Here is a 27,437-nt window from a genome sequence, read left to right as displayed (position 1 = left end):
CTATACTGCTGTGACTGTGAGTATGTACCCTGTTGCACTATTCCATATGTGCCTTGTCCAAATAAAGTATTATCCAGTTAACTGCAAGAGCTCCTGGCGTCCAATCACTTATTATATTGCACAACACCAGTGTGAGTTGTAGTTCAACAACACCATATAGCCCCTGACATAGCTCCCATATAGCGGAGGCCCATTCCTGGGAAAGGGGGTTGAATGTAACCCATGCTCTAAGTGCCCAACTAGCCTGGTAATATACCCCTATTAAGCCAAACAAGTGTTACAAATGTAAGAAAAGTTTGCAACTTGACAGTTCTGTGAGTTATAGTTCAGCACTAGAGTTGAATCAGTTAGGATGCAAGTGCAAACAATCTATCAATACAGTGATTTAAACCCATTCTAAAACATTACTTTTATTACTACTTAGCAAATATTATGCACCAGCATGGATTTTCTTGAAGACATATAGTATCAGTTGACTGTGGATTCTTTTAAACACTGTAAGTTCTGCACTAAAGTAATAATCACAAATATGTAATATTTAATATTTGCTGATTAGTAACATAAATGTTTTAGAACTGGATTAAATCACTTGATAGATGGATTGCTTGCATCTTAATTGATTCAACTGTGGTGTTGAATTATAACTCACTCCACTGTCAAGTTGCAAACTTTTTGTACATTTTTAGAACAATTTATAGGTATTATTAAACATGGAACACTGGTATGAGGGTATGATATGATATGAATTGTGATTTGGGTACATAGACTTTCTGTTTGTGAAGCACTTTTATAAGTGCATTTTTGTGTGTATTTAGGGAGTCAGGCAGTAATGAATGAGCACAGGAAAAAATCTGCTTCTGCTGCTGCACACTGGTTTCTGATTCTCTGTACATTCCCAGAAAGCTTCTTTGTCAGGCATGCCCAGAAGGCTCTCCTCTTCGACTATCCTGTAGTCCAAGAGATAAGGTGAGCTCAGCAGTAGGAGGGGGCGGGGCTTCACACTGTACCAGGAAGTAGAGGAAAGAGCTGGAGATTTCAATTTATAATTCAGAAACCAGATTGGACTGAATGCAGAGGACTAAGGTATGTTATTGTGGGTGTTTAGAGTAAAGATAGAAAAAAAAGGTTTACATCTTCTTTAAATGAGACATCTGGCATAACTGGAAATACCCCCTCAGTCTTTTTAGGAAATAAATATATGGTGCTGGTTTCACTCTGGGCTCAAAAAGCCCGTTTATTGGAGCTCCCTTTAGATCTGCTGCAGTCCCTGTCCATGTTTTAAAGGAACAGTAACACTAAAAAATGAAAGAGCTTTAAAGTTGCCCTGCACTGGTAAAACTGGTGCGTTTGTTACAGTAACACTACTATAATTTATATAATAAGCTGCTGTGTAGCCACGGGGGCAGCCATTCAAGCTGGAAAAAAGGAGAAAAGGCACAGGTTACATAGCAGATAACCGATAAGTTCTGTAGAATACAATAGTGTTTTATCTGTTATCTGCTATGTGCCTGTGCCTTTTCTCCTTTGAATGGCTGCCTCCATAGCTACATAGCAGCTTATTTATATAAATTATATTTTAGTTACTTTTATACACTTTCATTTTTTGGTGTTACTGTTCCTTTAAATGAGGAGTGGGTGTGTTTTATCAGTCCCTCCCAGAAGCACAGTAGGAGGGGAGTAGCCAATCACTGTCCTGCAGTCACACAAGCAAAGACAGGCTTCACATGAAAACATATTGGTCAGTATCCTAGAAATATACACCCAAAATTCTCACTCTGCCCCTGATCTATGCAGGTATGGGATCCGTTATCCAAGAACCCGTTATCCAGAAAGCTCGGAATTACGGAAAACCCATCTTCCATAGACTCCATTTTAATCAAATAATTAAGAATTTTAAAATTGATTTCCTTTTTCCCTGTAATAATAAAACAGTGCTTTGTAACTGATCCCAACTAAGATATAATTAATCCTTATTGGAGCCAAAACAATCCTATTGGGTTTAATTAATGTTTTATTGTTTTTTTTCGTAGACTTAAGGTAAGGAGATCCAAATTACGGAAAGACCCCTTATCTGGAATATTCCAGTAGAACCTAGGCATTTTCTCAACTCTCACTGTAGCGGGCCCTAAGATTAAGCACCCCCCCCCCCCCAGCCACTGCTTGAAGCCACCCCAGGGGGTCCAGTGCCACAGTTTGTTTGCAACTGCTTGGGACTAGTGGCACGAAACACAGGCAGGGAATATGGCTGATCTGATGTTTCCTGCTTTGTGTTGTGTGCGCGCTGACAGGCATTACATCCGCCAAAGTGAAGCTTGCAATCAGATATTCATTTGTTGTAGGTTTAATTTGATCATAAGCTAATTGTCCCGTATGATTGTTTAGTACTGTGGGAAGAGACACAGCGAGGCAACTGTGGGAGCCATTGTGCTATAATGCGTCTCCATAGTCTTATTGGGTACGACAGTATGTCAAAACAAGTAAAGCGTCGGTATATCTTGGGGAGATTTGTATACATGCAGCATTCACAAAGGGTTTTATTCAAATTGTCAAAACATTGTTTGATCTGAACGCATTGCTTTTCTGTTCCCTATGAGAAATTAGCATCTCGCTGCTAGCCAAATATTGACTTTAAAGCAGCTCAGTTAGGTTGTTCATGCCACACACAAATGCTACTTATTTTAATATATATAAGGTCTATGAAGCTAAAGGCTTTTGTTCACTAACATATATTGCTGAATATATGTTTTGGGGCTGAAAAGTTCCAGTACCAGCACAGTCAGGCATTTTCCATTTAAGTGAATGATAAAAGCGGTTTCATTCGCTTTTCTGCCAGATAAAATAAATGGAGAAAACACCTGTTCTGCCATTAGCTCTATGGGTAAAACTGACTTGTAAGTTGGAGAATCTCATTTATAGTTTGCACTGGAATTTCTCATCTCATGCTGGATATTTTTGCACTCCATGCCATTACTGAACACTGTACAGGTATGGGATCCCTTATCCGGGAACCCGTTATCTAGAAAGTTCCGAATTACGGAAAGGCCATCTCCCATAGACTCCATTATAAGCAAATAATTCTAATTTTTAAAACTGATTTCCCTTTTCTCTGTAATTATAAAACAGAACCTTGTACAGGTATGGGATCCCTTATCCGGAAACCCGATATCCGGAAAGCTCCGAATTACAGAAAGCCTGGCTCCCATAGACCCCATTTTAATAAAATAATTCAGATTTTTAAAATTGATTTCATTTTTCTCTGTAACAATAAAACAGTGCTTTGTATTTGATCACAAATAAGATATAATTTATCCTTACTGGATGTGAAATAATCCTATTGGGTTTAATTAATGTTTTATTGTTTTATAATTCTTAGTAGACTTAAGGTATGAAGATCCAAATTACAGAAAGACCCCTTATCCGGAATACCCTTGGTCCCGAGCATTCTGAATAGCAGGTCCTATACCTGTACTTGATCCCAACTAAGATATAATTAATCCCTATTGGAGCCAAAACAATCCTATTGGGTTTAATTACTGTTTAAATGATTTAATTAGCAGACTTAAGGTAGGGGATCTGAATTACAGAAAGACCCCTTTTCTGGAAAACCCCAGGTACTGAGCATTCTGCTTAACGGGTCTCATACCCGTACTGGTAAGTTTCATATACACTGCGATCACTGTTCAGGTTCCTTTCTTAGAATGATAAAAAAATGTCTTGACAGCAGGTAGCTGGTATAGGTGAATGCCTGAGCACCAGTAGAGTTAATGGATTAACTAGCTGGGCATTGTATATTATGGCAAATATTTTCTTTATTAACAAAATTCTTCTACCTACACAGCTGTTGCAGAAGTGTGCCTTCGAGATGATCAGTACACATTGGATCACATGCGTGCCTTTGGAATGTACAACTACCTCCATTGTAATCCATGGATCCCCAACAGTGTCTTCTACGTAGACCAACTGGAGAGGGTGATGAGTTTCACAGTTACGCTGGTAAGAAGATTTGTTTTATGTCACTTACCTCATATGTAAAAAGGCATTAAGTTTACCCAGGAGCAGGAACCTATAGAAACCAATAAAACGTATGGTTTTAAACAGGTGACCAGTAAATGCTTCCTGCTGATTGGTTGCTATGGGTTACTATTCCTGGGCAAACTAAGGGGCATATTTACTATAGTATGTGACCGTAGAGTGACATTGCCCATAGCAACCAATCAGCAATTAGAGTTCATTGGCAAAAGCAAAAGCAAAGATCTGATTGGTTGCTATGGGCAACATCCCTATTGATGTTGGCTTACACACTATAGTAAATATGCCCCTTTGTTTGCCCAGGAAGAGTAACCCATAGCAACCAATCAGCAGGAAGCATTTACTGGTCACCTGTTTGATTACAATGGAGTCTATGGGAGATGGCAGTAATTCGGAACTTTCTGGAAAATGAGTCTGATACCTGTACTAATATTCCAGTAGAACCTAGGCATTTTCTCAACTCTCACCCTAGCTGGCCCTAAGAATAAACAACACCCCCCCCCAGCCACTGCTTGAAGTCACCCCAGGGGGTCCAGTGCCACAGTTTGGGAGCCACTGCTTAGTGTCTTTCATTACATAACCCCAGAAGATCTGTCAGATTTCTAAATAAAAGTTGCGAGATTCGGTATCTAACACCTTTAATTGCCAACCTACTTCCTACATCATAACATGAAAAGTTCCTTTAATGAAAAACTTTAATAGCTTTCCTATGTAAATCCCACACCTCCTCTTACTGTGCTCGCTATAATACAGCTTAATCCTTTTTTTATTTTTCTTCAACCGCCCTTCTATTGAGTCATGATTACTGTTCGCCTTCCCACCTTCAACGCAGTCACTTACTGATTTTCAAATGAGCTCTTTCTGTTCTGCCAGTTTTTGTTCAGCTACTTTGGGCCTTGTCTGCTGCTTTTTTTGAGAATAATAAATCCACCTTGTAACTTGATTGCATGACAACTGTATTTAAATGGAGCGTTCAGGAAATGTTCCTCAGCAATCAAAGTCGGTGCTGGAGACTTGTATAGAGGCACGCTGTAGTGTATATGGGTGGGCATCGTGCCGTTTTTAGCCGCAGGGGGATGTATTTTATCTTAGATATTAAATGTTGTATTAAATTAACAGACATGTGAAGCCCTCTTGTAAAAACTCACAGGTGAGCTCTGAGCGAGAGGCTTACACCTAGTTTGTGTAGTGCATTTCTAGACCCTTCAGTCCAGAATAAGCTGGGTGGCACTGCATAGACAAACAGTGTAAGGAAATAACTATAATAACTGTTATAATGAAATAGTTTGTTTGCTACATCGTTTTTTGAAGTCTTTTTTTTTTTTTTTTTATATTTCCTGTAGGACAATTTATAATTCCCACAGCAGATGCTATCCTCTAAAAAAAGCTCAAAAATAAAGATTTATACCCTCCTGGCCACTCCCTGGAGGAGATTTGACTAAAACAAAATAAAAAAAAAAATGTTTGACAAGCATGCACCACTTAAGCTGGCCATACACGTACAGATTAAATTGTATGAAACCTTGTTTTGCATAATTTTTGGTCTGTGTGTTTGCTCAGAATTATGGTATGGAAATGGCTCAGGTATGGTAATGGTTTCTGCAGAATAAATATAGTGTTCTAGGTGGCACTAATGTGGCAAATCTATTCTCCTTTTAAAGCAGACCTGTCACCCACACATAAAAAGCTGTATAATAAAAGCAGTTTGCAATTAAACATAAAACCCAAATTTGTTTTTTTTTTTATGAAAACACCTGTTATACCTGTTATAAATGTATTAAAAAATATCCAAGCTGTCAACCATATATTGTCAATTACTTTTCGTTCAGTTCTAGATGTCACTGCCCACCTCACATTTCCCCTTCCTCCTTATAGTCTATAATTGTGTATTCTGTGCATGGACATAGGCAGGGGCGGGCCAAGCCGACCGGGCGCCCTAGGCAACCTGGTCGGCCAACTCCGCACACCTGCCCGCCCCCCGGCCAATTCCGCCCCCCCCGCCCCCGTGGGGGGGCGGGGCGATTAGATCGGTCATTGCCTCCGCCGCTAATGACAAGCGGCGGAGGCAATGACAAAGTAGCACTAGGGGTAGGCAGGAGAGGCTCCTGCCTGGCGCCCCTCAATCGTTGTGCCCTAGGCAGCTGCCTCTTCTGCCTACCCCTAGTTCCGGCCCTGGACATAGGCATTGCTGCCCCATTCTGGTGCATTCACAAGAGTTTGGGGTGATAAAAAACTTTCCTTTATAACTGTGTTCTCAAAATGGCGCCTGTCTGCTTGCTGGGATTGTGAATTCCAAGACAGAAGGGAACAACATGTAACTAACATGATAGAAATATTTCTTAGGGTGGTAGGTCCCCTTTAAGTTTTAAATAGACCCACTAAAAAACTTTTCCACCACCAGATATTCCTCAGCTCTTCCTCAAGGGCAAACATTTATTAGAGTTGCCAGCCACTTTTTCATCTTCCCAAAATTTTAAATACTTTACCCCATCGCTCTGCCAGGCTCTGAAGGTTACTGTTTTCCATACACATTGTTATTTTGTTGGCTGCACCTGGTTTCTCGTGTGACCCCTCAACGCTGTTTGGGCAACAAACACTGTGCCACAATAGTCACGATAATATTGTATTGGTGATCTGAAAGTCACAAAATTTTCGTATCTGAATGATCGTAAACAGCAGGAAAACCTTTCTGACTTTGAACCTTCAGTGCATGATTTTGGAAGCCTCCTATAGGACTCAATGGCACTCTGCAGCTCCAACCCGGCCCAAGGAAAGTCTCCCATAGGGCTCAATGGCACTCTGCAGCTCCAACCCGGCCCAAGGAAAGTCTCCCATAGGGCTCAATGGCACTCTGCAGCTCCAACCCGGCCCAAGGAAAGTCTCCCATAGGGCTCAATGGCACTCTGCAGCTCCAACCCGGCCCAAGGAAAGTCTCCCATAGGGCTCAATGGCGCTCTGCAGCTCCAACCCGGCCCAAGGAAAGTCTCCCATAGGGCTCAATGGCACTCTGCAGCTCCAACCCAGCCCAAGGAAAGTCTCCCATAGGGCTCAATGGCACTCTGCAGCTCCAACCTGGCCCAAGGAAAGTCTCCCATAGGGCTCAATGGCACTCTGCAGCTCCAACCCGGCCCAAGGAAAGTCTCCCATAGGGCTCAATGGCACTCTGCAGCTCCAACCCGGCCCAAGGAAAGTCTCCCATAGGGCTTAATGGCACTCTGCAGCTCCAACCCGGCCCAAGGAAAGTCTCCCATAGGGCTCAATGGCACTCTGCAGCTCTAACCCGACCCAAGGAAAGTCTCCCATAGGACTCAATGGCACTCTGCAGCTCCAACCCGGCCCAAGGAAAGTCTCCCACAGGGCTCAATGGCACTCTGCAGCTCTAACCCGGCCCAAGGAAAGTCTCCCATAGGGCTCAATGGCACTCTGCAGCTCCAACCCGGCCCAAGGGAAGTCTCCCATAGGGCTCAATGGCACTCTGCAGCTCCAACCTGGCCCAAGGAAAGTCTCCCATAGGGCTCAATGGCACTCTGCAGCTCTAACCCGGCCCAAGGAAAGTCTCCCATAGGGCTCAATGGCACTCTGCAGCTCCAACCCGGCCCAAGGAAAGTCTCCCATAGGGCTCAATGGCAATCTGCAGCTCCAACCCGGCCCAAGGAAAGTCTCCCATAGGGCTCAATGGCACTCTGCAGCTCCAACCCGGCCCAAGGAAAGTCTCCCATAGGGCTCAATGGCACTCTGCAGCTCCAACCCGGCCCAAGGAAAGTCTCCCATAGGGCTCAATGGCACTCTGCAGCTCCAACCCAGCCCAAGGAAAGTCTCCCATAGGGCTCAATGGCACTCTGCAGCTCCAATCCAGCCCAAGGAAAGTCTCCCATAGGGCTCAATGGCACTCTGCAGCTCCAACCCGGCCCAAGGAAAGTCTCCCATAGGGCTAAATGGCACTCTGAATCCGAAACTTTTTGCCCAAATTAACAAAAAAAATGCAGAAAATACGCACAGTTCTATAAATTTGAATAAATACGATATTTTTGTATTCAGAATCAATCGTACTTTGATTAATGTGCCCCTATGTGTTTATATGGTCTGTGGAACATTTCTGATTGGTGGGGGAAACTGATTGGTGGGGTTCTACACTGAGCTATAATGTATGGCCTGTGTCCTTTTATGGTTTATGAATAAAGGTTTAGTTGCGAGAGGTAAACAAGTTCTGAGGTTGTCATAGAGATAGAAGTTAGCCTCTTGAGTACAATTTTGCGATTCTCTAAATAAACCAGGACATTTTGTGTTCAGTGATCAGAACAAGACTTCAACTTGACATTTTTCTTTTTCTTCTGTTTTCCATTAGACCGTTAGACAGGAACTAAAAACCCACATTGGGAATTAAGCAACTTGAACTGATCCTCTAAAAGCAAGTCATGTGTTGTACAGCATATGTTTTTTTCTATATGCTTTTGGCTTACATTTAATATGGAAAAACACATTTCTTCAGTTTACTATGGAATTACTTCACTACACTCTTACCGGGAATGAATACTACATTCATACCGGGAAATCTTAACCTGTTAGCATAACTATGGGCATTTAGATGGCCTATCTGTCATCTGAAAAATCCACTAGTAAGTAATCTATCAAACAGTTTATTTCCATTTCCATGTGTATATATTTTGTATGCACCTCTTCTCCATTTTAGACAAATGTTCCAGCCTCTCTTTTTATAACTTAGACGTTTCATACCATTTATTGATTCAGCCTCTATTTTTATGAACATTTTCAGTACTGGACAAGGATATAGACACACGAACTGCCTCCTGTTACTCCTGCTCTGGTGCCCATTCTCCAGGCTATATTTTAGGTATTAAAGGTAAAAGGGGTGGTTTTAAAAGAGATTGCAGGTGTCGTCCTTACTATCGCCAACATCAGTTACCCCAAGCGCTTAAAGAAGAAGGAAAGTCATTTTGGCATTTTACTGCCAATAGATTTGCCACATTAGTGCCACCTAGAACACTATATTTATTCTGCAGAAACCATTACCATACCAGAGTAAACAGCTTTAGAAGCTTTCTCCGTTTGCTTAAAACATCAGCTGCCATTTTAAGTGGCTTCCTTCCTGCAGTCTAGTCGTCTTAGCTGAGATCACACATTCCTAAGGGAGGGGGGAGGGAGTTCTTAGCATTCTGGTGGGAAGGGGAGCAGGAGAGAGGAGAGAACTGCTCAGAGTCTGGCCACAAGAATTAAGGATATTTTTGAGAGAGGAAGTCAGGCACTGGAACATCATGTTTACTAAAAAAGAGACAAGAAATCCTGTGTTTCTTTTGAAAGAGGCATTATTGTAAGTGCTTATGGCTGTATTTACATAGACCTTTCTGATAAAGCTTATTTAGTTTTTGCCTTTCCTTCTCCTTTAAGGATGTGTGGTCCATGCTTAGGGCCTGTGGGTTGAGCTATCCACTTATTTATATATGTATGTATGTATGTATAACTTTATTTATAAAGCGCTACAAGGATACGCAGCACTGTACAATCTTACAATATACACAATTACACACATGGAGGACAAGTGTTATAATAAATACAATAAACAAGTATACTACACATACCGTGCGGTATGAGACACAGTAGGAAGGAGGTCCCTGCCCCGTAGAGCTTACAATCTTAAATGGTCGGGTAAAATACAGGCACAAATTGGAAGGTAAGAGTGCACAAGGTATGTGCATTTGCCCTTAAGTGCAGGAAGAGTATCTAAAGGTGGCCATACACAGGTAGATTTCAGCTGCCGATTTGGATTTGGGCACCCCCAACGGCCTACCTGATCAATATCTGGCCTAAAATTGGGCAAATCTCTATCATGCAGGTTTGATTTTTCCGTTGGATCGGGAACCGCATCGGCTCGTTGAATTAGCCCAACATCGCCCACCATGGCTACCTCGCCAAACAAGCAGATTGCACTGTGTATGGCCACCTTAAAGTAGAACTCATTGGCTTATTGGCTTGTTTTTGGGTACTTTCCTTCTCCTTTAAGTCTGGGGTTTGAAGACTTATGCTAAACTACGTATTTCCTTTGATTGCTTTTTTAAAATTATTCTTTGTTTAGATGTATTTCCGATATAAAATAGTATTAAATGTCTAATTAGAGTTTGTACATCAATTAATAAACTTCTCCTTTAAAGGGGTGGTTCACCTTAAAGTTAACTTTTAGTATGTGATAGTATGTCCTAGTAACACTGCAATTGGCCTTCATTATTTATTTTATATAGTTTTGGAATTATATACCTTTCTCTTCTACATCTTTCTAGCTTTTAAATGGGGGTCACTGACCCCAGCAGCCAAACAACTATTGTTCTATGAGGTTAGCAGTTTATTTTTATTTTTAGGTTTTATGTTTCTATATAGTCCCTCTCCTATTCATATTCCAGTATCTTGTTCAGACCACTGCCTAGTTGCTAAGGTAAACAAATTCCTAGCAACCAGATGGCTGTTGAAATGCCAGTGGAGAGTGGAGAGCTGCAGAACAAAACGTTAAATAACTGAAAAACCACAAATTAAAAAATGAAACCAATTGCAAATTGTTTTTGAATATTGTTGTCTGTATCATGCTAAAAGTTAATTTAAATGAGAACAACCCCTTTAAAACCATATTAAATATTCTAAATCTGTCACATTATTCTTCAAAGGATACCGCAATGGGAAAACCTATAGAGGTGTTCAGATTTCCAAGGGATTTAAACACCTGCGACAGTCGGCTGTGCTCGTCAATGTATTTTGCTTCTGCCCAATGGGTGACCCTTTCGGACGGAACAGGGACTTTGTATATCATTAGGATTGGAAACCAAAGTGGGTCTGTGTCTGGAAAATGGGAGGTGAGTGATTTCTCTACTCTGGGGAATGTCATCTGAGTTATCCACGGGGGCTAAAATAGCTTCTAAAATTGTGCCAAAATGGCCACTTTGTTTTAGCTGCTCTTTGTCCAGCTGTGATGCTAATGAAATCCACTCAATATATATATGTCAAATAATATAAGAAATACCTTATTCCAAGTGTTTGATTGTGCTTGTAATAATATCACTTCAGCAAATCCATCACTGCTTCATCCCTTCTATTATGTGGCACTAATTGCATTTGACTAGATTATATTTAATATGTCTGTCCTTTAAAGAAGACATATCACATAATTGAAAATCCTCCTTATCTTGTCGGCAGTAGTAAATTATATAGTGCTGGTTTCGCTCAGGGCTAAAAATTATCATTATCTTTAAAACTTGCCCCTATATTGGAACTCCCCATAAGGGCTCTGGCACACGGGGAGACTAGTTGCCCGCGACAAATCTCCCTGAAATGCCATCCCACCGGCGAGAATGTAAATCACCGGTGGGATGGCATACGCGGCGTTGCCTTGAGAGGAAACTTCCACGATTTCGGGGAAATTGCGGTGCCGCGTATGCCATCCCACCGGCGATTTACATTCTCGCCAGTGGGATGGCATTTCGGGGAGATTAGTCGCCCGCGACTAGGGAGATTTGTCGCGGGCGACTAGTCTCCCCATGTGCCAAAGCCCTAAATCTGCTATGGGCCCTGTCTGTTGTTCAAATGAGGTGTGGGCGTGTTCTAACTGTCCCTGCCAGAAGCACAATAGGAGCGGGATAGCCAATCACAGCCCTGCAGTCGCAACAAGCAAAGACAGGCTTCATTGCCCTATGATGTCAGTTGCATGGGGGAAAATGGAAGAGATGGGCGGGGCTAGAAGGGTTTTTAGAGAAATTTTCAATAAATTAGCCCCATAAACATTGTTTTTAAGAAAATTCCTACTATATTTAAATAAGCATACTACTTTATAAATTAAACATGAAGCCCAAATTCTTTTTAATTATATTTTACCTGTTAGAAATGTATTTAAAAATCTGAGCTATCAATCGTATATTGCCTGCCCTGCCTTTGTGCCTTAGATGTAGAGGCGGGGCAGTAAATTCCCTTCACTTTCCATTCAGCACTTTCTAGATGTCAATGCACTCCTCGCATAACCCCTCCCCCTCCTCAAGGTCTTCGTCTATCCCCCATTCTGGCACATAAACAAGATTTTAGGATGAAACAAAGTTTGCCTTAATAGCAGTGGTCCAAAAAATGGCGCCTGCCTGCTTGCTGCGATTGTGAATTCCAAGACTGAAGGAAACACAATTTAAATAATTTATATAATGTAAGTAAAATTTATTTTGCTTGACAAACAAATAGAAAAGAATTTGGATGATTTCTTAATCTGACAGGTCCCCCTTTAAATTGTCTTCTGCTGGACCTCCGAGCAAAATAGTACATTTTAATCATCCAAAAATAAAAGATGACAAAGGGGTTAAACTTGAACGAAACGTGCTAAATTAATTTCATAAATGCATAGTTAAATAAAGTTTTTTGTTTGTTAGTTAATTTCCCTTTTTGTCCCTTTTATTTGTAGATCATGTTTAATCAGGAGCTTGGGGAGCCTTTTATTGTAGTTCACAGCGTTTCCTCGGTGCGGGACGAGTTGCATATCATTGATGTGCTTTTACTGTCAATTGAGAAAGATGAATCAGACATTAAAGGGAGCGGATTCCATGTTTGTTTGGAATGGGTTTCAATAGCCCGGGCACAAAATGAAGGTAATTATAAATCCCCTGAAGGAGAGCAACTAATGGCTCTTCCAAAGAAATTATTTATTCAATTTCTTTATATTGCATAGTCCTGCTATTCTCCTAAAGCCCAGCATTGTGCCTTAGATAGCACCGACCTGTCTGCCCCAATTTGCTTACGTGGGTTCCTTCTTTCCTGTTTCCAGGGCTCAGGGCAGTGCTTTCCCCCTTGCAGCCACAGACTGCGCACCTTGCATGTGCGGCATTATGGTAACTCTAGGAGATGGTAGGCTGTTTTGCTGGAACCCAGAGGTTAACCTCATGCTTTTTGCCATGCTTGGTTAATAGGGATCAGCACGCTTACTTTAAAGGGATTCTATCATGATTTTTTGGTGCACTTTCTATTTTTAAATTGTTTACATAGCAAATAATTCACTCTGCCATTTAAAATTTTATTCTTGAACCAACAAAGAATTTTTTTAGTTGTAATATTGGTGTGTAGGCACCATCTCAGTGCATTGCATCTGAGCTTTCAGAAGGAGCCAGCGCTACACATTAGAACTGTGTTCAGGTAACTTATTGTTTCTCCTACTCCCATGTAACTGGAGGAGTCTCAATCTGGACTTGGGCTTCTTACTATTGAGTGCTATTCTGATATCTACCACTAAAAATGTGCCTGAAGTTTATCAGAGCACAGGTCACATGCCTGTGGCACCCTGGGAAATGAAGAATATGCATAGCCCCTGTGAAATTTCAAAATTAAATATAAATTAAGGCGTTAAAGAATATACTGCACTACAACAGACCAAGCTTCATAATTTTTGTTCACTTTGTGCTGTAATGTGACAATATGACCCAAGGTATTTGCTTTTTTAAGTCCTTTAGCCCTGGGAGCCAACTGGTTCTGAGGTGCATTAGCTGGAATGTTACCATCATGCCGGAATTTTTTTTTTTTTGTAGATTCACCTTCTACAAAGAATTTTATATATGGGCACCCTTTTCGTAAGGCTTCTGATCTGCCGCTTTACAAATATATATGGTTATAGTTCATCTTTGTTCAGCTACTAACACTGTTATATTGATTCCATCCATGATTGCACTGCATACAAAATGCTAAGTAGTAAATACATTATATGTTCACTCCCTTCCTACAGCCTCTATTTCCCTTCTCTTTTCAAATCTCAAGTAATTATTGGGGCAAACTGCAATTTTTCAATCGGAAATGAGTTTTACTTGCGTTTTCAGAGGAGTTATAATTGACAGCAGTGTGCAAAACAATTGCCTGTTGGGATTGATCTGAATGTATAACATTTTATGTCTACAGATAATGGTAAATATGAAATCTTAAAGCGTAGGAAGCTTTTTGGAAAGTCTGTCCCACATTATGCAGCTATTGAGCCACTTGGCAATGGGGTAATGATGATCTCTTACAAGCCATTCAGATTCATTGCAAATGATAAGGATCAGCCTGAGTCATCCGAAGATGAGAAAATGGATGAAGACAACAAAAGAGGTAATGATACTATAGATGTGTGCTTTTTCACACTGTTTCTTTCTTTGTGCCACATTGTTATGCCTGTATGAATGCATCTTTTGTAGTATGTAATTTTGTGTGTTTTATGTCTTGTAACTTTTGAAAATATATAACTGTTGAGTAGTAACCTCATTTTATCCCCAGACATGGTGTTTTTCTGTTGCATGTTAAGGCAGCATAAAGAAAAAGCTGCATCGTTTATTTGCAGTGGTTGGTAAAAAAGAGTTTCAGCTGTATAAATTATATCTTATTCCTGTATCTGTTATTAAACAGATTCCACTATCAGTTTGAAAAATACAATGTAAAATGGGTTTTTGGAATGGTTTCACAACCTGTTGTTGGTGTAATTAAATTTTGAAAGAGCACAGGAGTCTATGTCCTTTTGTACAGGGGATGTGATTCAGTTTAGTCTTACCTGAAATAGCCTCTAGTTCTACTATATTTCACATCCCAGCAGCTTCATATTCTTCTTCCTTCACAAATAAAGTGTATGAGATAAGAAATAAAGAAAAGCAAGGCGAGTCTATAGACCTCCTTAGCAATAATCAATATATTTTCAAGTGATCACACTTTTACAGTGAGGGAACCTTGATATAAAGAGATATAATGAGATAAATTCTGTCAGGTTTTTCGCCCCTGAAAAAATTGACTTGAAAAAATAAATGGATAAGAGCAAGTACCTGAAAATTTTTCCTTTGGTAATCAAGCAATCCAAAAAATAGAAAGCTTCTCAAAATTAGTGATAAAGGGACATTGATGCCACTTCTCCTGTAACTTAGATTATTTTGATTTTGACCATTAGGTTTTCAATATTGTCGATTCCTATAATGAAAGAGAAGAGTCTTGCCATTGATCACTCAGTATTAATCTTCATGTTATTTGGACATGGCCATTTGTCTCTGACAATCCTGGAATCCTGTGGTAGATCTACTATTTTATTGCCATAATTACATTTTTTTTAATTTCTTCTGACATATGCATATGGAAGGTATATGGCTTTTGGGGATTTTTTAGGGATTCCAGGGTACGCCTTACCTTTGTGTTGATGGACAATACAGTGCTGTGTGTCACTGTCGGTCACAAAGATGCAGTTGTAGTAGTGTGGATAAATGGATAACTGGTTAAGTAAATATATTGTCTCCCTGAGAGGCATCTGTGACTTCTATGGCAGATATTTGTGGGCATGGGACAATCACTTAATCTTCTTCCACCTCAGTTTAGGCTATAAGGTCTACAGGGGTGCAGGGAGTACTAATAAACATTAAGGGAGGTGACAGGCGGAGATTAGTCGCACAAATTTGCTTTGAGAGGAAACTTCAGGTGACTTCCAGAAATCGCAGCGATGCGTAATGGCCATTATACATACATTTTCTGGTTATATTTCACGTATTTACCCCATTATCATTGAAATCACAAACTAGCTACTGTCATAAAGCTAGGTACAGTTTATAGTTTGGTGTAGATGGATAAAATAAAATCCGTGTCACTTAAGCCAGCCATACACACCCCGATAATATCGTACGAAACCTCGTTTCATACGATATTCGGTGTGTGTATGGTTCCTCGAAGAGGGGACCTATATCGCAAAACGCTACGGATATCGGTCGACTCGTCGATCGGTCAGGTTAAAAGATTTTGATCAGCCGCCATTAAAGGCGCCCGAGTAAAATCTACGTTCAGGGCTGAATCGGCAGAAGGAGGTAGAATTCCTATTGTTTTTACCTCCATATCTGACGATTCAGCCCTGAACGTCAGTGGAGGGTGGGAACGATCTTTCGTGTTACCAATGGTGGCACAAAAGTTTGAAAGTGCTACGTGGCCACCTTGTCATGTCGTGTTGTGGGTGTGGCTCAAACAGTTCCAAGTTGGTTGGCTCCTATGTACATGTGTGTTTAAAGGGGGTTATTGGTGAATCTGACTTTAGGTTTTGGGAGGTTAAGCAACAGAGTTCAGTCAGCAAAATGCTTGTTCAGGGATCCGACCCATAGGACGATGATCGTGCAAAAAATGACATTATTGTATAAATGTATCAGCCCATGTGAGAGCAACTTAACAATTGCTACATGTGGAACATGCTTAGAAAATGATAACTCTAATGTTTATTTCAGGAAGAAAAAAACCTTTTAGAAGTTTCTAAAGAACTGTACTTATTAGAGCCAGTACAAATAAAACCCTTTTACCCAAAGCTAACTGTTAATCTTTCTACATAAAGGATGTCATTATGACTGGATAATTATGGAGGCCTGTTCTTAGTATAATTAGATAGATAATAGTGGTCATTGCATTGACCAATTATGGCAATTTATACAAATGTAACCTACTGTTTAACACCTTGGGGCTTTGTGGGTAGCAACCACAAGCACCAACGTTTCTTGTGGGAGCTTTTCCCTTGGTTTGTGTTTCTGCTTCATATCTTGACAAGATATAATTGTTTTTTTTTAATGTGTGTGCTGTACAAACATTACCTTTTGTCCTGAGAACTAAACCTAATGGTACATTGCCATTGGTAACAATGCAGCATGCATTAATGATAATCTAAAGTAGCTCTTTAGACTGAAACTAATAGATTTATTTCAGGGGTAATGTGGTGCTGATTACAGGCTAAAAAGTTTGTGTTTTGTATGTAAAAGAAAAGATGGAATTGAAGTGGACACAATGCAGACATGATCTGCTAAAAGCTAAATATTTTAAAATAGAAAATATTGTTGAAAAATCTCAAAATACTTTTTAATTAGCTTGTTTTCAGACAGTTGTCTTGTAAAATCCTAAATAAAGGGCTAATTTGTTTTGTTATTTTACTGTTTATTTTTCTTAATACCACTTTGTTAACCCCTTGCCTACCAGGATTCTTTGATCTTGCTGCATCACATGGTGCCAGACAACACAGGGCACAGCCTAGATGAAAGACCAGTGCTAAAATGTACATCCTATGGTGCCTTACAATATACGGTCTGTGGCAGGCAAGCTGACTTATTATTTATATACAGGTATCGGACCCCTTATTCGGAAACCCATTATCCAGAAAGTTCTGAATTACGGAAAGGCCATCTCCCATAGACTCCATTTTAATCAAATAAATCACATTTTTCAAAATGGTTTCCTTTTCTTCTGTAATAATAAAACAGTACCTTGTACTTGATCCCAACTAAGATATAATTACCCCTTATTGGGGGTAGAACAGCCCTATTGGGTTTATTTAATGGTTAAATGGTTCCCTTTTCTCTGTAATAATAAAACAGTACCTTGTACTTGATCCCAACTAAGATATAATAAATCCCTATTGGAGCCAAAACAATCCCATTGGATTTAATTACTGTTTAAATACATTTTTAAGTAGTAAGGTAGGAGATCGAATTATGGAAAGACCCCTTATCCGGAATACCCCAGGTCCTGAGCATTCTGGATAACGGGTCCCATACCTGTAATTCATCCTAACACATCATTTATTAGTATTAAGGAGTTCTTCATTCTGCTACTAGATGGAGAATGCTATAAAATCTAGCAGCTTTCCTTCGAAAATGGCATTGCTGCAAAGACTCCAGATTGACTTTAAAGGTGTCTTACACTGTCCTTACACTTGAAGACCCTCTAATTTGGTGAGGTTGCCAAACAAGCAGATTTTTCAATGATATGCCCACTTAAAGGTAGCCAATATTGGATCAATATTGACCAATAATAGGATCATAATTGCTGCTAAGTAGGCAGTTGAATTGAGGACTACATTAACGTACAGATGTGGCCCTAGATCTGACAGGAAAGTATAACCTACCTGAACGATTTCAGGCCTGAGGCTTGAGATGGGTGGGCCCATCAGAGGCAAAGGTGGCAGATAAGATGCTAAATTGGTCTGAATGTTCCAAATTGGCAGCTTAAGTGCTTTTTGACTATTGCTGTGGGCCTGTGGAAAATAGCAGTAATCAAAACATCCATGTTACCCATGTATGAAATGGACACAGAGAGGTGACAGATGGTATGTTTGGAGGTCCATCTATCACCCTTCCCTGTACATTGTTGTAAATTTCATAACATGTGTACCAGAGACAGGCCATAAGATGTAAGGTTTGGCTCCAATGCAGATAAAAGAAGCCTATATATTGTGTTTGTACTCGTTTTTTGAGTCTTTTTCGGTTCAGACCCCTCCTTTCAGTCAAACATTTTGCATACCCCCCCTTTGAAAAGGTTACAGATATATGTAAGCCTGGTTTTAACAGACACTTTCTAATAGTTACAGGTATAATTAACAATGAAAATAAGTATTCGCCCTCGCTACTAGGCTTGGATCTCCTTTCCACTGCTCTAAGCCCGGACCCATAGGGACCAGCCCTACCTTGTGGGACCTATTGGCTTATACAGTTGGTTTTTTAATAGTCATGCATTTGTTTATGTTCCATAAAGGCAAAACTTACATAACAAAAAAGTATTAAAACTGATCTCGGCTACAAATCTTGAAAAGAACTGCATCCAGCATTGCACAGTTTGAATGTGTTACATTAAGGTTGAGTGGCGTTGTTTATTGTTTCATCAAATAATGCGAAAAAATAATTGTAACTTTGAATAACTAATAATTGTGATGACCAGAGTGCGCTGTAGATGATTTTCATTTTCAGAGCACTTAAAATTCTCCCCCACATCTGTAAGGATTAAACTCTACGCTCAGTAGATTATCTGTGCTGTCGGGGTTTCTCATTAACAAAATGCCACGTCTCATTAAATTACCAGTCAAGAGATTACATAGGTATGGGGCAGCCGAGGTGTGAGGCATATGTGTGAAGGCAAGCCGTGATGAGCCAAGAGACCTTTTTTTTTTTTTTTATTATAAGATTTTGTTCATTCAGTTATAAGAAAAAAATTTTATGGAATAATCTTTGACTTTTTACCCAGAATAATCTCAAAACAAACTCAACAAGAAAAAGCAAATTTACTGGGAGATGCCAATACGTTTGGAACCCCCCCACCCCCAGTAAATTTAGATTTTTTTTACTGGCCGGGGCTTCTTTTAGAAAAACCAAAAACCTTGCTGCTCCTTACCTCTGGAACTTTATCCCTGAATCCCTCCATAGGGAACACTCACCCACTCTGTTTAAGTTCAGCTGTTACCTTCTGGAGCACTAAAACATTATTTTGCCTAGTCCTGCGCTTAAGGGCAAATGCCCATACCTGATGCACTCTTACCTTCCAGTTTGTGCCTGTATGTTACCCATCCACTTAGATTGTAAGCTCTATGGGGCAGGGACCTCCGTCCTACTGTGTCTCATACCAAATGGTACTTATTACCTGTATATATATATTTATTGTATTAATTATAACACTTGTCCTCCCTGTGTGTATTTTTGTAAGATTGTACAGCGCTGCGTACCCTTGTGGCGCTTTATAAATAAAGTTATACATACATACAAAAACGGGGCTGCCATCTTCCTTACCTTTTACAGTTATCCCTTGCAGTGCCTTGAGGCCCATTTATCAACATTCTCGTTTTCATGTTTTTTAGAGGTTTTTGAACCCACAAAAACATTAATTTTCTCTAAAACTTTGAATGCCAAATGATTTTTTTAAAACAGAATTTTAAAAAAGGCACAAAAAGTGTTGAAAAAAACAAAAACCTCTAAAAGCTTGGCACAAAGAAACATTAGCCAATTGAAAAGGGCACTTTTTCCCAAAAGAAAAACGTAGTGGTTGAATTAATTGGGAGTGTCTAAGATATTGACATGCCCTTAGTGAATTTGTCTTTTTTTCTTGACTATAACTCATCCTGCTGTTACAATTATAGGTACTGTATTAGTTATATCTGAATTTAGGGCCGCATTTGTCAAACATCACCGTAATAATCCTTCAACCACATTGTTTTTCCTCACGATTTTACACATGTTTATTAGAAATCTCAAATGGGTTGATCATAATCTTGTGAAGTTGTGCCAACATATTGTGGAGGGTCACATTCAGCCCATAAGTAAGCAGAAACTGTAAAATGGCAAAGGTCAGTGATCTTTAAAGGGGACCTGTCACCCTAACTACAAATTATTTTCTAGATTGTTAGTTGAGCAATATAAACTTTACTTACTCAAGATTTATATTATTTATATAGTTTCTTTCTGGCTTGGAATTACTCAATCAAAGCAAGCAGGCCGGCGCCATTTTGTGGACACTGTTATGAAGCCAAGCTTTGTATCATGCCAAAATCTTGTTTATGTGCCAGAATAGGGTACCAGATGCCCATACCCATGCACTGGCTACATAATTAGATGATGAGGAGGGAGGGGAAAAGTGAGATGTGCAGTGATATCTAGGTAGTACTGAACAGAAAGCTAAAGTTATTGTTTGCCCTGCCTCTATGCCTAAGGCATAGAGGCGGGGCAAGAAATATATGATTGACAGCTGGGATTTTTAATTGCCTATATAATGGGTTTGGATGTGTTAATACAAAAATGAATTTGGGCTTCATGTTTAATTTGAAAAGGGCTTTTATTATACAGCTTTGTATGTCTGGGTGACAGGTCCTCTTTAAAACAAGGTCTCTTCTACCTGTACTTCTTTCTTGTTGAAGGCTTGCACACTGGACTATTATTCAAAATCCTTTATTCTCCATCAAAGCATTCAAAAACCGCCTGACGCATTTCGTCCACAATGGACTTAATCATAGGGAATTCAAGGGGAGATACATTCTCTCTTTTTAAAACATATGCCCAGGAAATTACATCATGCTTTGTCAGCATCCAGACAAACTACTACATTTAACCCTTAATGCTTCTGAAGGGAAAAAAAGATCAACATTTAGCAAAGTTAGAGGCATGATATTTCTTACATTAGTATAGATACAACGTATAAGTAAAAAAAGCAGATTATAGACAAAAAATTATGTTGAGCATGTAATATCCTTCCTATCGAGTTCAATCCATTCAGAACCCTTGTGTCAAGGTAAAAAATCCAGAAATGCTCCACCCTACTTCTGCCAGGATTAGAGGGTAGAATTTTCTCAATACCCTGAATTCTCAACTGTGTAATATCTCCTTCATTGCAATCCACGAAGAGTCTAGACACCGGACTATTCTCTGCCTTATTATTTATTGCATTAATATCTTCACGCAGCCTATTTTCTATCTTCCTAGTAGTGCATCTCACTTACTGAATGTTGCATTTCTTACATGTGAGGAGATATACCTCAAAACTGGTATTGGAATTAATATAATTTTATATCTTATATATTCTACCAATCATTGTGCTATTAAACTCCTTAGATGCATATATGCAAGTTACACAACGGCGTGCTCCACATGGGTATGTACCAATTGCATCAAGCCATGACTTGTCCTCAACTTTCCTTTTAAACTCACTAGGGTAGTGATCCCCAACCAGTGGCTCGTGAGCAACATGTTGCTTACCAACCCCTTGGGTGTTGCTCCCAGTGGCCTCAAAGTAGGTGCTCATTTTTGAATTTCTGGTAAGGAGGCAAGCTTTGGTTGCATAAAAACCAAGTATAATGCCAAACAGAGCCTTCTGTAGGCTGCCAGTCCACATAGGGACTATTAAGTAGCCAACTATAGCTCTCCAACGCAACGCTTCTTCAACTTGAATGGGTTGGGGACCCCTGCACTAGGGGATAATATACTAACTAAGGAGGGTGCTTTTCTTGCAACAAAGTTAAAGCCCTTATCAAGTATTTGATTCAATCTAGTATGATTATATAAAACCTCTTCTACTTGTACCATACATGTAATTATTACCAAGTGGTGTTACTACAGAAATAGCCAGAAACTATCTATGTTGCTGGCATGTAAATTGGAAACCCAAGTTGGCATTCTCTAAAAAGTATTGACGAATGTTATTCTGAAGCTGCTGTTGTGTCCAAGTTATAATCTGTCTGTATGACTGCATGAACCTAATCAATAACAGCAGCACACCAGCTAATGAAAGATACCGTTTGCTTCTAATGCTAAATCTGACTGTCTCTGTCTCGTCTTTTGTAGAACCTCTGTATAATTGGCATCAAACTGGCGAGGATGTAACACTCACATTCCAGCTTCCCGAAGGCATGACCAAAGAAGATCTAACCATCAAGTTTCTCCCTGGCGAGATTGATATCTCTTTAAAAGATCAAGGCACTTTTCTGAAAGGACAGCTCTATTTGGATATTGATTGTGAAAGCAGTGCTTGGATAATAAAGGAAGGAAGGAGGTAGGGTTTGTCTGCACATAATCATTCATTTGTGGTGCTGTATATTTGAACACAGGGTATCATGTGACTAAAGCTAGTCCTGTGCAGAAAGATCCGCTTCTTTGTCAGTGTCGCCAACTAAATCTAGCAACCCAGATGGAGCGCCATGTCATGCCAATATGATATTTAGCCCAAAGGCCAACAATTGGTTCACAGCACGGGCTTGTATACAAACCACAGTCAAGTGGCCAAGTTAGCAGCCGATGTAGACCCAGGTTTGTCACCATTACATTAAAAAATTTGATGTATGAAAATGTAGACCCAAAGAATTATTAATAAATGGCTAGGAAAAGGTTTTTTTTATTGTTATCTATAAATATTTGCCGACTGAAAATAGTAAAAGGTTTTTCCTTAGAGGGATTCTATCATGTTTTTTATGGTGTAGTTTTTATTACTAAATTATACTGTGTACATCAGAAATAATTCTACCATTTACAAATTGTATTCTTGAACCAATAAATGGTTGTTTTTTTAGTTGTAATATTGGTGTGTAGGCAACTGCTTTCAAATAAGCTATTGTTTCTCCTGCTCAATGTAACTGGAGGAGTCTTGGCCAGCCTTGGGTGTTTTACTTTTGAGTACTATTTTCATATCTACCAATAGGTGGGGGCATTGGAACATTGTTAGCAATGCACGTGTTAAGGTCCCCATACACGGGCCGACTATAGCTGCCGATATCGGTCCCTTGGACCGATTCGGCAGCTAATCGGCCCGTGTATGGGGAGAGCAGAGCGGCCTGGCCGACCGATATCTGGCCTGAAATTGCCCAGATCTCGAACGGCCAGGTTAGAAAATCCGGTCGGATCGGGGACCGCATCGGCTCGTTGATGCGGTCCCCGATCCGACTGCCCCATTGCCGCCCACATAATCCAATCGTTTGGCCCCAGGGATTATTTTTTTTTTTAACTAAATGCTCCGCGATATCGCCCACCCGTAGGTGGGGCTATCGGGGGAAGATCCGCTCGCTTGGCGACATCGCCTAGCGAGCGGATCTGCTCCTGTATGGCCACCTTAAGGGAGCTGTTATCTTGTTACCTTCCTATTGTTCTGCTGATTGAGGGGAAAGGGAGGGAGGTTGATGGGGGTGACATCACTCCAACTTACAGCTCAGCAGTAAAGAGAGACTAAACTTTATCAAGTCACATGGCTGAGGGTGACTGGGAAACTACGAATATGTCTATTGCCATATCAAATTGCAAGATTAAATATAACAAATTTGGTTGCTCTTTTGAAGAACAGATTTCAGTGCAGGATTGTGCTGGTGGAGTACTGTTGACTGATACTTTTTGGAACAAACTTGGTTTCCCATAACAGAATGCCTTGAAGGCAACCAGTGTTCGCTACTAATTTGTCTCCATAACCCAAGCCAACATCATGGAGATCACTTGGCCAAAGATTTGGCATCTATTGGCCTTACAACTGCATCTTCCACCCATTCACAATGTTGTGTGTGTTTGGCAATAGGTTTTTAAAAGTAGCGGGTGTTACCTTGAACTGATGATAGGTAAAAGTGGATTTAGGACAGGTAAGGAGCAATATGGTAAAAATAAACTTAAGGCAGAGAAAATGGCAATTTAAGGGAAGGTAAATAACCATCTGGTTGATTTGGCCCACCTTTCCTTTCACACTTTCCACACTTGCTTCTTTCTTTGGTTGTATCCCAATATTCAGGCCACTCCTTATTGTTGAGTTGGTCAATTTGCTTAACCCATCCCAACCCCCCAGTCTAGTTCTTTATAACCTCACCTAACCTGACTCCTCTTTAATGACTTATATATGGGTGGGATCAGCCACCATAGGGGAGGAGTCATCATTATTACATTACCAAAGGGGAGGAGTCCTGCAGGTTTCTGTGTGAAGTTGTGCAGAGAAATACAAGTGTGTAGCTACTAGGCAGTAGGAGAGACCTTGTGCATTTATGTCACACTAAACTAATATAGTGGGCAATAAATATAATGATTAAAAATATAAATTGCATCAGTAGCGTACCTTCTCCTTTAAATAGAACTGTAAGGCTTAGGGCCTAGTCCACGGCAACATTCTTTTAAACTGTGAAATATATGTGTTTTTTGGGGTGAGATTGCATCTTTAGCAGACTGAATGATAGTATGCCGGCAGTGTCACAGCATTGCTCTTTGAAATGGAAACAATTTATATTATATCATATGCGTTGCCTTTCTGATATGAAGCCTTTACAATTCCCAGGCATCTTTCTGTGCAGGGGGGGCTGCTACACAAGGCCATTTATTTCACCAAACATTTAGTTTGAAGACTCTGTTTTTGCCCTTTGCTTTCTGATAAAGCCACAACTCATCCGAGTAACCTTTAACTAGAGCCGGCTCCTTTCATCCCTTCCCAGTCGTATATACGTGGATGTTTTCCTTTGGCATTTTTCTTTTTTTTTTTTCCCATTCATCCTTTTGGCATTGCTTTTGTTTGTTTGTGTCTTTGGCCGCAGCACTTATTCTCACACTGATACAGCCATTCAGCAGTGCTTTATTTTTTATTGTTATTCTCTTCTGATTTATTTTTGCGTTCCATTCAGTTCGCTCTATTAAGGACACTCAGAGTATGATTTGTTCCCCTTTTCAGCTCAGTAGCCTGTAGATCCTGCCAAGGTCCCTTTCATGTTATCAAACCTCTTTTTTTTTATTCCAGGGAATCTATATATAGGTAGTACACCTTATTTCCTTTCATTCACAATTCTAATGACATCTGAGAGGTTGTCACTTACTGTCTTTGATGAACTCCTATTTCCTCATATTAACATGGAAAAGCCAAGTATTGTGCTCTCCGTTGTTGATCGGCTGCTTGATGTTCTGCACCTCCCTCTTTTACATTTGCGACTACAAAAGCTCTTGCTAAAGAATAGAATTGTATGCTTCGCACTTAAAGGGCCACTAACAGACTTGTTCGCCCACTGTAAAAAATACATTGTGATTGTATGGGATCCCTTATACGGAAACCCCGTTATCCAGAAAGTTCCGAATTACAGAAGGGCCATCTCCCATAGATACCATTATAAGTAAATAATTCTAATTTTTAAAAATGATTCCCTTTTCTCTGTAATAATAAAACAGTACCTGTACTTGATCCCAACTAAGATATAATTACCCCTTATTGGGGACAGAACAGCCCTATTGGGTTTATTTAATGGTTAAATGATTCCCTTTTCTCTGTAATAATAAAACAGTACCTGTACTTGATCCCAACTAAGATATAATGAATCCTTATTGGAGGCAAAACAATCCTATTGGGTTTATTCAATATATAAATGTTTTTTAACAGACTTAAGTTATGGAGATCCAAATAAAAGATCCCTTATCCCTAAAACCCCAGGTCCCGAGCATTCTGGATAACGGGTAACACATTTTAAAATTGTGTGTAACTGTATCTACTGAGCAGACAAAAAGGTCAGTGCTGTGACACAACAACTGGTTACAAGTGTTAGGACTGCAGCTTCTTCTGTTTTCTTCTAATAAAAAACATGGAATCCAATATAAATATCGACCCCTTTGATGCCTATGGGAGTCAATAGAAAATGCTAGCAAGGGTGATTTTTACCTGATTTTATTCTGTGTTTTTCAGCAAGAATAGTAAGAAAATGACCCGGAGCCACTGCGTGTATGGCCTAGGGGTAGAATATTTGTGTATGGCATAGTTATCTTTTAAAGGAAAGCCTAATTCACCAAGGGATTACCTGTACTACCTTAACAAGCAGAAAGAATATTCTTTGTTTCCCTAAATTGCATACAAGTGTATAGGCTTAATCTACTCTTTCTTCCAGCCCCCTGGGTCTGTCACTACCAGCTACAGGTACCAGTTAAACTTCAAGACTTTTCATCATTAGACATGGTCAAGCTAGTAGTTTGCCTGTTATAGCAATTCTTTAATATATAATAATGTTAACTAATTTATCAAAACAATTGCTGTTTCTTTATTTCCTGCAGCGTAGAGGTCACTCTAACCAAGCGAGAGCCAGGAAGCACGTGGGCAGAACTGGTGATTGGTGATAAACATGGGGAATACATAGTAGACCCTACACAAACTGCGGCAATAGCCGAGCAACTGATGCATCTCACTTCTGAGGATATGGTAAGCAATTTTATGGTATTAAATACAGGTATGGGACCTGTTATCCAGAATGCTCAGGACCTGGGGTTTTCCGGTTAAGGGATCTTTCCTTAATTTGGATCTCTATACCTTAAGTCTGCTAAAAAATAATATAAATATTGAATAAACCCAGTAGGATTGCTTTGCCTCCAATAAGGGGTAATTATATCTTAGTTGGGATCAAGTACAGGTACTGTTTTATTATTACAGAGAAAAGGGAATCATTTAACCATTAAATAAACCCAATAGGGCTGTTCCGCCCCAAATAAGGGGTAATTATATCTTAGTTGGGATCAAGTACAGGTACTGTTTTATTATTACAGAGAAAAGGGAATCATTTAACCATTAAATAAACCCAATAGGGCTGTTCTGCCCCAAATAAGGGGTAATTATATCTTAGTTGGGATCAAGTACAGGTACTGTTTTATTATTACAGAGAAAAGGGAATCATTTAACCATTAAATAAACCCAATAGGGCTGTTCCGCCCCAAATAAGGGGTAATTATGTCTTAGTTGGGATCAAGTACAGGTACTGTTTTATTATTACAGAGAAAAGGGAATCATTTAACCATTAAATAAACCCAATAGGGCCGTTCTGCCCCCAATAAGGGGAAATTATATCTTAGTTGGGATCAAGTACAGGTGCTGTTTTATTAAAACAGAGAAAAGGGAATTGTTTAACCATTAAATAAACCCAATAGGGCTGTTCTGCCCCCAATAAGGGGTAATTATATCTTAGTTGGGATCAAGTACAGATAATGAGATGGTTTATTTACCATTTTTTTGGATGTGCTCTGCAGATCACGTAGGAAAAGTCAATAGTACAATTTGTGTGCTACATGTGAGTTATTAGGGTACTAGATAAATACAAAAGCCCCTCTGCACTCACCTATGTCAATATATATGGAATGCCAAAACATTCTGTGGATGAAGCATCTAAAATGCAGGGATTGTTTCTC

At 39.8% G+C, this 27,437-nt stretch overlaps 1 protein-coding gene across 2 annotated transcripts in view; it reads left to right on the top strand.

Moving 5' to 3' along the window:
* The window catches only part of nudcd1 (NudC domain containing 1), a 121,271-nt gene that overhangs the window by 59,631 nt on the left and 34,203 nt on the right, over positions 1 to 27,437 (top strand). For both annotated transcript variants that reach the window (XM_031903384.1, NM_001016621.2), the window contains 6 exon segments: positions 3,839 to 3,993; positions 10,701 to 10,886; positions 12,470 to 12,653; positions 13,948 to 14,136; positions 22,119 to 22,326; positions 26,316 to 26,460. In XM_031903384.1, coding sequence (XP_031759244.1) covers positions 3,839 to 3,993; positions 10,701 to 10,886; positions 12,470 to 12,653; positions 13,948 to 14,136; positions 22,119 to 22,326; positions 26,316 to 26,460 — 1,067 coding nt within the window.

The sequence above is a fragment of the Xenopus tropicalis genome, chromosome 6, assembly GCF_000004195.4.
Source record: "Xenopus tropicalis strain Nigerian chromosome 6, UCB_Xtro_10.0, whole genome shotgun sequence".
In the NCBI taxonomy this organism is placed as follows: domain Eukaryota; kingdom Metazoa; phylum Chordata; class Amphibia; order Anura; family Pipidae; genus Xenopus; species Xenopus tropicalis.
The sequence above is the reverse complement of the archived record's forward strand: the minus strand, read 5'-3'. Positions and strand labels throughout refer to the sequence as shown.